The sequence below is a fragment of the Pyrus communis genome, chromosome 9, assembly GCF_963583255.1.
Source record: "Pyrus communis chromosome 9, drPyrComm1.1, whole genome shotgun sequence".
Taxonomy (NCBI): Eukaryota; Viridiplantae; Streptophyta; class Magnoliopsida; order Rosales; family Rosaceae; genus Pyrus; species Pyrus communis.
Genome location: NC_084811.1, coordinates 19735634 through 19746336, shown reverse-complemented (window position 1 = coordinate 19746336; position 10703 = coordinate 19735634). Strand labels below are relative to the sequence as shown.

Below are 10703 nucleotides of genomic sequence, written 5' to 3'. Positions count from 1 at the left end.
AACCCACAGAAGTGCTAATTTTAACTTCTCACACTTTCCCAGCAGCCAATGAGTGCTGGGGTTGCAAACCATACAAACAAATCATCTATCAACTTAAGCTCTCTCAATCACATAATCAATATCGAATTCCAATGTTTTGCTTATGGTCAAATAAGAATGCTAGCTTAGTATTTGAACAAAATAATCAACTGATGCCTTGACACAAAGTCTCATTGAGGGAGACAAATGAGACAGAATTCTCCTTCACATGACACGCCATTTTCAAATCTACAAAACAGAAAATAAGGGAGAACCGGGATTACCATTTTCTGCTACTCAATATTCTTGACTAGCACTCTGCACTCTCCATCTCACGACTGCAATTAGATATGATTGAAAGAAGCAGAAAAACGTCAAAACTTGTACTACTTCCAAAGTAATCGGTGCAATGAATCAAGATGTACAACCGTAGCTACAATACAACACTTATCCTGATTCCTGCACATCAAACTTTTGCAATGTCAAATAATAAGTAACAGTTCTTCCCCACCCTAAAAAAACACGAAATATGATACAATAAATTTGTGAGAAATCAACCAATTAATATATGACATAACCGAAAGGAATCACAAGGAAATGTTTAATCCCAGAATAAATCAGCTCTGAACTTATAAGGACATAACCCAACAACACTACTTCTACTGAAAACAATGTTTTGAAAAGGAAAAAGTTTCCAAAATGTAGATATTGGATTGGGACATCTATGGAGTATCCATCTGCTCTGCTTAAATCATAAATATAAAAAAAAAAAATTGGTATTTCAATTACTTGAAAGATTAATGATAGCATCCCAGAAACTAAACACTGAAGCTTTAAAATTTTACAAGGAAAAATTAAGAGAGGTCAGACTTACCGTTGCCTCAAGCAGCGGGAGACAGAGAGAGATGGGTTGTAGCAACCCAACATCCCCCAACTTTCCAGTCATTTCTCTTGACAAACAGGCCCTTAATTAGGATAGGAAAATTGGTTGAGAAAGAGAGAGAGAGGGAGAGCGCGCTAGAATTTACTCTTTATTTGATGTCTTGAGAGACTGAGAGGTTCGAATGGATTATATGTGATTAATTTTCAAAAAAAATGAGTGTTTTTTAATTTTGTTTATCAATACTGAGTAATGATGACCATTTCCATTGTTTTTTGGTCAATAACCTAAAGCTTGGGCGAAAAGAAAATAAGAGCCTGTTAGTCCAAGATAAGAGAAGAACAGAAAAACAGCTGCTTCACATTAATCAGTATACATACATATTTATCTTTTGATTGTAAACCAGCATTTAATCAATTTCCAAAAGAAAAAAAATGGAAGATTATATAGTCACAGCAACTGATTAGATTGTATTTCAAGAGCAATACCCTCATTTGCTACAAAAATCACCTCAGTAGGGTACTGGCTGTACAGCAGCATATCGCACTTTGAACCCCAAAAAAAGAAGAAGAAAAGGCTACACGAATAGCTCTCTGCTTTCCCAACTATAGTCTAAACCTATCTTCCCGAACCAAATGTAAGTAAATCCGGAGAAAGAGAAGCAGGATCAAGTTCCCAGCAGTCTTTAAAAATGTTTGGAGCCTCATCACCCGAGAGCTTCCTAGAAGGTATTTGGTGTGAAGCCAACCTAACATCACTGGTTTCCAGCAACCTAACAGCATGAGACCCGATCTCCCTTCTCTTAAATACTGTCTTGAACCCATCAACCTTCTCCAGATAACCTATACTCATACCGTGCATCTCACTATAAGTTGTCAGAAACACAACTATGTCGTAACACCGCTTGTCTTTAACAGACAGGTTTCTTCCCTCTGCATCCAAAGCTGCTTCATTATAAAGCGCCCACACTGACCCCTTCTTCGGATAAATCCGATAAATCTCTCTTGCCACCCTTTCACAATCCACGAGATGAGAGAATATATTCAATGAATTAATTGAAGTCTTTCTGGAAACTTTAAACCTCCCACAAGACACATGGAATCCCATTTTCTCTGAAGAGGCAAGCCACTCATCACCATTATTCTGAAGATCCAACCAACTCATTTTCACCTCAAAAGGTTTGACAGAAACAACCTCATCAATCAAACCATAAAGCCTTGGCATTCCATCATCATCATCGTATATAGCCCAAACCTGCCCTTTCTCAAAACTCCTCCCCACTCTATCTTTATCAAAATCATAAAAATCTGAATCCTCTACCACCATAATTTCCAGATCCCCACTCTTAGACCCCCTGATGCTCTTCTCTATTGACATGCCCCTACTTTTATCACTTTCAAAATCCTTCTTCTTTGGAGCAGCGCGTCTCTCAACCTTTAAATTCTTACCCTTCTTTAAATTTTCATGCCTCAGCCTCAGCCTCTCCCTCTTCTCCTTATCTCTTTCATCCTCCGTGTCCTTCATCTTCAACTTCCCTTCTCGGACCTTTTGCTTAATTTCTGCCAATGTCATCATTTCATCACCGGTTTTTGCCTTCTTTGGTTTAGACCTCTCCATCACCTCTCCAACACTACTCATTCTCCTCCTCAACCTCAAACTACTCAGTTCACCAGCATCACCACAGGTAATTTGACAATCCACATCCCCAGTACCCCCTTCACCTTTCCTCTCCAAAACACCTCTCTTCCTTCTCCCAGCACTCACTTGACTGTCTAAATCTCCTGTACCTACTTCACCCTTCCTCTGCAACTCATCACTTTTCCTTCTCCCACCAGTACCACCATTTATTTCACCATTGTCACTCACTCTCCTCCCCAATCCTTCACTACTCATTCCCCCTTTTGATGCCAAACTCGCTTTCCTTAATCTCTCACTAGTCCTAATCTTGGCATTCTCACCATTTTCAACCTCCAGAGCCTTAAAGCTCTTCCTACAACTTGGGCAAACCAAATTATGCCCCAAATACCTCCTCTCAAACTGGTGCAAAAGCCGGCACGTCGAACAGGCAGTCCAAAAGGTGTCACTCTCCACCCCCATACTCAAATCTAAACCCCCAACACCACTTTCTTTTATCTTCTCATCCTGAATCCTAATCCTGAGTTTCATATCATACTCCTTCCTCCTAAGCTTGTCAGAAAGGAATCGAACAGCCTCATTGACGAGTTTGAAAGCCTCTTCGGAACCGGCATGAGGATTCTTATCAGGGTGGAGAAGAAACGCGAACTTCTTGTAGTTCTTCTTAATGGTGTTGATGTGAGCAAAGGGCTCCACCTGCAAGACCTTGTACCAGTCGGGATTGGGGCTTTTGGAGGCCGTATGGATGATCTTTAAGGCAGTGACCATGGAGGAGATGCCTTCCATGCTTGGGCACAGGCGCTCAGCACGTTTTGCATATTTGAGGGCTGATTTGACATTGGAGTCTTTGTATTTGGCCTCGGCTAGAGATTTTAGCCGCTGAGCTTCTTTCTCTGATTCTTCCATTTCCTTTATTTTCTGTAAAATTAGTTTGTCAGAGATTTCACAGAGAGAGAGCATATATATATATATATATATATATGTGTGTGTGTGTATGTGTGTGTGTATAATAGATTAGACGCACAAATTAGTAATAACCAACCAACTCAAGCAGCTCAAACACACTAATATATTTGACCAGCGTAATCACCAAACATCAATGCCAGTTCGCGATCATGCTTTGTGTACATGTATGTAAAGGTCAAATTAAAGATGAAGCTAAATTCAATTGCAAATAATTCCATGATCGGATATTCATTGATTCGTAGATTCTCCATACCCATCATACATCAGTAACTTGCTCACTCACAAATAAAATGATGCAGATTTCAATAACCACTTTCAAAAGAAACCATTTACTCCTTCAAATATTCCTGACAAAAAACCTATTCAGAATAAAAACAAAAACAAACACCATGGATATGCGAAAGACTGATGTCAAACAAAAACATAGTGAGGCTCGAAATTTGCAGGGATGTCCACACTCAACATATGATTAAGAAGTTACAAAATCCAACTTCCTGAGAAAAGCATAGGAAAATGAAAAGAGAACAACAGTTTGTATCTTATGGTAAATGGTAGTAGTAACCAAACCAATCAATTAAGTGGGGTGCTAAGTTTCCAAGTTGGCCAAGTAACACAAATAAGTTAAAAGCAAAAAAAAAAAAAAAAAAAAAAAAAATCAAGTATTCCATGCCCCCATTTCTTGGTTTTCTCAGCAGCCACATATTCATGGAGTTGAAGCTCATTGAACAGGCAACACAAAGCTGCAAGCTTTTTGATATATACTAGCAAAACAGACCAAAACACCAGTGACCCATATGAGAAATAAAGGTAAATATGAGGAAATTGAGGGGTAAAACAGCACATGAATCATAAAATTCACTCACAATTTGGTATACTAAAACAAATTAGGACACAAAGCGGATTAATCTAGAAACTGAAATCAAAATTGAACAACAAAATCATACCTTCTCTTTTATTAGGGCTTATCGAAATTGTGTGTAATTGGAGTGAAAAAAGTTGAGGGAATTCGGGTATGGTGTTTTTGGGTTAGGGTTAGGGTCTGGGTATTGAGAGAAGGAGCAGAGAGTGAGAGAGACGACTGACGGAGTCTTTATTTATTTATTCGGTGCGGTGGATAAAAGCCGCTTTTTCTAAAAGCTACGGGGCAGTATCTAGCAGCAACGACTGGGAGGGTTGCAGTTGCAGGTTTAAAAAGTGTTGGAAGTCCTGTAATACCCTTATATGTTTTTGAAAATTACATCTAATTCTCAATTTCCCGGTCGGAGAAATTTGGAAAATGCCCCGCCGCCGCGAATGCTGCTTCTCTCTTCGTCGACTACCCTAAACGCGCACCACCACAACGACCCGTCTTCTTCTCCTTCTTTGCTTCTCCTTCTCAGACAACTCAGCAGTAGCCACAGCTGCTGTTCGATTTGATCCGACCAGAAAATATATGAATATGCCCTAAACTCGAAGGTGAGATTTCTTGTCATCAAATCTTCAATGTTTATTTACTCTATTAGTTTTTTCTACACAGTTGATTTGTTTTCCTGTTTTGAATTCTTGTGTATGGATTCATTGGCAAATTTTGATGTTCCTGGTGTGTTTCCAATTGCATCAGTGAAAGTGGTATTATTTAGGAAAAAGCCCAAAAAGAAATAAAAAATATGAACTCAAACCACTCAACTAGTGTGATTTTTGAGAAAATAATTTTGCATTTTTGGGGTTTTTTTAAGTGAATTTTGATAGGAGTTGTTAGGATTGTAGTTAGTTTTAGGTCATTATATGTTTATGGAATTGAGAATGGTTGCATTCAGAAGAAAGGGTAGTCCGTGAAGTGCGATATGGAAATGGTAACTATTTGGGTATCTGATGAAGAGGGGATGATATTTGCCTGTATTTCATTGATCAGCTGCGGCGGTTTTCAGTGCTGCCAGAAATTACAGTGTTATTTTGCTGTTATTACATTGGGGAGATTATGAAAGAGATGGCATTCCCGAGAGAGATTGAGAGGGGGAACACAGCGTTACAAGCAAATAGACACGAGAGCTTACTGTTTGTTTCTATTACTGTCGCCAGCTTGTTCTAGTTGGTCCTAAATGGAGAACCTTGCTACTTACTTGCTATATCTTCGAGTCCCCTTTAGGAGGTTGGCCGCCTTTTCTAGATCTTCCCATTTTCGAGAAGATCCCCAGCTTGATATGACAACCGATGTTGCACGTGAAACTTAATATCCTTGGCCTTGTGAAGGAGCAAATTTGTTTTCTCTTCAGAGGTTCATTAGGAAATTTGATATCTGTGTTTCTGTAGGGAGCTAAAGCTTGGCAAAGAAGAAGGAATATGAGGTGTGTTTGTGTCTGGAGTAATTTGTATTTCACTTTGTAATATGGTCATTAATGTTTCACTTTGTATTTTCAGTGTAAAAATAAGATCGTGTGTTGTTTTTGAGGTTGAGCTGGAAAGAAAAGGGAACTGGTTTATTAGACTAGACCTCTAGCCTTTATTTAGTAATCTCTGAATAATTGTTTTCTTTATGTAGGTAGTGCAATCTTAGCGTAACAATGTTGGCTCGGTTTATTCTATCTCGGAAATATGGCACTGGTATTGCAATTTCCGCCAATTCTCAGATTGCTCAGTATGCTCGGCTTGGCCAAATTAAGAAAGCCCGAAGGGTGTTTGATCAAATGCCTGATAAAAATATTGTGTCTTGGAACTCAATGGTTGGAGGTTACTTCCAAAGTAATCAGCCAGGAGAAGCCCAAAGATTTTTGATAAAATGCAGGAGCGGAATACAGTTTCTTGGAACGGTTTGATATCTGGGTATGTCAAGAATGGGATGATTAGTGAGGCTAGGAAAGTGTTTGATTCAATGCCCGAAAGGAACGTTGTTTCATGGACATCGATGGTTCGAGGGTACATGCAAGAGGGTATGATTTCGGAGGCTGAATCACTTTTCTGGGAAATGCCTGAAAAGAATGTTGTTTCGTGGACAGTGATGTTGGGTGGCATGATACAAGAGGGTCGGATTGATGGTGCTCGTAGGCTTTATGATATGATGCCCGAGAAGGATGTTGTGGCAAGAACTAATATGATTGGTGGGTATTTTCAGATTGGCCGTTTGGCTGAAGCACGTGAGATTTTTGATGAGATGCCGCATAGGAATGTTGTTTCCTGGACCACGATGGTATCTGGGTATGTGCATAACCAACAGGTGGATATCGCTAGAAAGCTTTTTGAAGTGATGCCAGAGAAAACTGAGGTGTCTTGGACAGCAATGCTGATAGGTTACACTCAGTGTGGACGGATCATAGAGGCTTCAGATCTTTTTCAAGCAATGCCGATTAAGTCAGTTGTTGCTTGTAATGCCATGATACTTGGGTATGGCGAAAATGGAGAGGTAGCTAAAGCAAGGGAAGTGTTTGATAATATGAGAGATAGGGATGAGCGGACATGGAGTGCAATGATTAAAGTTTACGAACGCAAAGGTTTTGAATTGGAAGCCCTTGACTTGTTTTCTTTGATGCAAAGAGAAGGTATAAGGCCGAATTTCCCTTCTTTGATAAGTGTTCTATCTGTTTGTGGCAGCTTGGCAAATCATGATCATGGTCGACAGATTCATGCCCAGTTGGTGAGAAACCAGTTTGATCTTGATGTATATGTTGCTTCCGTTTTGATGACAATGTATGTTAAATGTGGCAACCTTGTGAAGGCAAAACAAGTATTTGACAGGTTTTCTGCAAAGGATATTGTTATGTGGAACTCAATGATCACTGGTTATGCCCAACATGGTTTGGGAGATAAAGCTCTACAAGTATTTGAAGAGATGTGCTCTTTGCGCATAGCAGCCAATGGAATCACCTTTGTTGGAATTCTTTCAGCGTGTAGCTATAGTGGGAAGGTAGAAAAAGGTCTTGAGATTTTTGAAACAATGAAATCAAAGTACCAGGTGGAGCCTGGAACTGCACATTATGCTTGTATGGTTGATCTGCTTGGTCGAGCAGGGCAAGTAAAGGAGGCAATAGATTTAATTAAAAAAATGCCAGTGGAAGCAGATGCAATTGTTTGGGGTGCCTTATTAGGTGCATGCAGACAGCACATGCAAATGGACTTGGCGGAAGTTTCAGCAAAGAAACTTACAGAGCTTGAGCCAGAAAAAGCAGGGCCTTACATCTTGCTATCAAATATTTATGCACCCCAGGGTAGATGGCATGATGTTGCAGAGCTGAGGGAAAACATGAGAGCCAGAAGCCTTCGCAAGTCACCTGGCTGTAGCTGGATTGAGGTGGAGAAAAATGTACATATGTTTACTGGGGGAGAGGGCACGGGACACCCTGAACATGAGATGATCATGAGAGAGTTACAGAGACTGGGTGTATTATTAAGAGAAGCTGGTTACTGCCCTGATGGCAGCTTTGTATTGCATGATGTAGAAGAAGAAGAGAAGGGGCACAGCTTGGGTTATCATAGTGAGAAACTGGCCATAGCATATGGGCTCCTGAAGGTGCCACAAGGGATGCCCATTTGTGTGATGAAGAACATTCGGGTTTGTGGAGATTGCCATTCTGCAATTAAATTAATAGCTAAAGTTACGCAGAGAGAGATAGTTTTGAGGGATGCTAATAGATTTCATCATTTTAAGGATGGCGTGTGTTCTTGTGGAGACTATTGGTGATTGCACACCTTGTGCTATGGGGATATATCCTGGGACTGCCTAGTTTTGAGACGGGAAACGTGCGTTAATTGATCGGGACATATATTGATACTTCCAGATAATGACACCGATATAAAGAACCTTGAGGAGAACTTGCTAAGACTTTGTTGGTACATGACTTTCAAATCAATCCAGGAATTTGTGTTGAGAACTTCCAAAATGATAACTTGTATGCCGTGACAGTCCAAAAAAAGCTTGTAAACTTCGAAGTGCAAGGCCTACGGCGATGATTCTGGATTCGAAACAGTTTCGAAGTACTTTTCAGTTATGGCCGTATGAAAATGGCGGGATGATTGCTTATAGAGGTGAGGCTTGTTTTCATCTGCTACTAATTTCTTAACATTTAGTTTGTTACATTTTTCTTCTGTTAAGTTGCTAATATTTTGTGCCCCGTTTGCAGTTCACCTTATGATTCAGGGCTGGGATTTGATATAAATGATACACATTGAGTTGAGCCAAGGAGGGCGAACATAAAGCTTTTGTTCAGGAAAGGTCATCTTTTAAATACTTTTAAATTTCACAGTTCCTAACTTAATGTGATTTTCTTGTTACTTTTGTTGGCATCAAACTTGTAGTTTCCTCTATTCCCTGCTATCAACTACCATGTTAGCGAGTGTGTGTCTGTGCATGCGTTCACTTTTATATGCATGGTTGAGTTGGTCAAGAGGTTGCCTGCCGATTTAATGATTGGGGATGTTAGTATAAATAAAATTATACTAGTGAAAGATTTGAATGGTGATATCACTGATGTTGACAATTTTTTTGTGAACTTCTTGATTTCTCTCCTCTTACTGGAAATTCGAAAATACGTTATTGATTGTTTGCACATCGGTTGTTCCCAACAAAAAAATTAGTTTGAATATGTTTCGTATTTGCAATTCGTATTTACATGAATTGAGCTAAACTAGGCTTCTCTTTTTCTCCCTTTGAGGGGCTGTTTCAAATTCTCCCCCTTCGGTGTTAGTTGATGAAAATTAGGATGTGGTCGAAATATAATACCTGTTGGTTTTCTCTTTACTCGTAGATGACAATGGCTTGATCTTGGCTTACAGTATAAACCCTTTTTTTTAACTTTCTCACACGATGGTAGAGTCCATCTTTATGAGTGAAGTGAAAAATAAGTTGCACAAAGATTTGGTTCAAAGTAAATTTCTTTGTTTAACACCATTTTCGTGTACAGGAAAAGATCTATCATTTAAGCGGGACCTATTGTAGGTCTTAATGTCTTTCAATCATTCAATGTGGGTCCTGAGTTGGTTTTGACGTGAATCAACTAAGTTTGCTCACTTTCAAGAATTTTCTACACTACTCCGAAATAGGAGATATTCTGAGTGTTTTACTATTAAATCTTCGTTTAAAAATATACAAACCAAGATCTAAAGGTTAAAAAAACGAGGAGTATCTCATATTCCGGAGCACCCTAGAATTTTTGCATTTTCAAAGGTCGAATGAATCAATAATGTTGGTTTATTTTGCTGATTACATCACTCCTCAATCACTTTATTTCAATATCTCATGCTAGAAAGTAGTGGTTTCTACTAATGGATTATGCTTGAAGAAGATATTTTCTAGTAGAATAATTGGATCATCTCCCAAGTTGCTGGATATAATTTCATATTTGTTTGGGTTTTTCACGTAGAAGTTATTGACAACAGTACATGTTAGAGAAAAACGCGTCAAACCCATAACTTTAGGAAAAACGCGTCATATATGAGAATTTTTTTTTCTTCAATTGAGCTCTTGAATTGTTTCCGTATAAAACTCAAAGTTGTTGGTGTGTTTTTTTTTCTAATTTTGTTATATTTTTTTCGTATTGGGTCAGATGATGGACACAAGACACACACACCCCACAGAGAGGCCATAGCATTGACATTGAGGAAACAACTTAGTAATGCACAAAAGCTTAAGTAAATATGAGCCACATGGAAGAAAGTGCACTGCTGTGTTCATTTGATCACAGACAGAATGCCTACAAAGAAACCTTGTTTCTTTTTTGATACAAACGATATTGCGGGAGTATGATGAAACTCAGAACCTAAGGTGCAGAGTGTGAATGCTCTTAATCAACTGAACTCCAATCCCGTTGCCCTACAAAGAAAGATTTAGGTTTATAGCATTCCCTCCTCCATTTTCTTCCTTATCTTCTTTTTCTTCTGTTTTAGAGGGGCCTGCTCCATGATGACCAGAATTCTTAACATCCTCAAGGAAGTCCTCCGGTTGAAATTTCGGGTTCCAACCCCCGGCAGCCTTGCCATCTTCCTTTTTCTTCTCATCTGTCTTCTCCTTTGGGACGTTTGAGTTGCCCCTAAGAAGCTCGCGCACCTCCCTCATACTTCTAATCAACGCAAAGAATTTCTCAATCTTTTCCTCTTCATCCTCTTCTTCAATTTCCATCTTCCTCTTCTTGCTTCCTCCTTCCATGCTTCTCTCTCTTAACTCCTTGTTTCTCTGCGTGAGTGTATGTTTGTGATATGTATACACACACATACACATAGTATGTGTATATATATATAT

The 10703-nt window shown here is 39.2% G+C and overlaps 2 protein-coding genes and 1 pseudogene across 2 annotated transcripts; 1 reads left to right on the top strand and 2 right to left on the bottom strand.

Annotated features, from left to right (window-relative positions):
• Positions 1 to 1252: 1252 nt before the first annotated feature.
• LOC137744772 (uncharacterized) lies at positions 1253 to 4819 on the bottom strand. Its single transcript, XM_068484570.1, has 2 exons — positions 4444 to 4819; positions 1253 to 3451 (listed from the first exon to the last, which is right to left on the bottom strand). The coding sequence occupies exon 2, from the start codon at positions 3437 to 3439 to the stop codon at positions 1517 to 1519; it is 1923 nt and encodes a 640-aa protein (XP_068340671.1). The 5' UTR covers positions 3440 to 3451; positions 4444 to 4819; the 3' UTR covers positions 1253 to 1516.
• A 3-nt stretch (positions 4820 to 4822) lies between these two features.
• Positions 4823 to 10649, top strand: LOC137744771 (pentatricopeptide repeat-containing protein At1g56690, mitochondrial-like; annotated as a pseudogene).
• Positions 10278 to 10610, bottom strand: LOC137744472 (protein NIM1-INTERACTING 1-like). Its single transcript, XM_068484276.1, has one exon. The coding sequence runs from the start codon at positions 10608 to 10610 to the stop codon at positions 10278 to 10280; it is 333 nt and encodes a 110-aa protein (XP_068340377.1).
• Positions 10650 to 10703: the final 54 nt, after the last annotated feature.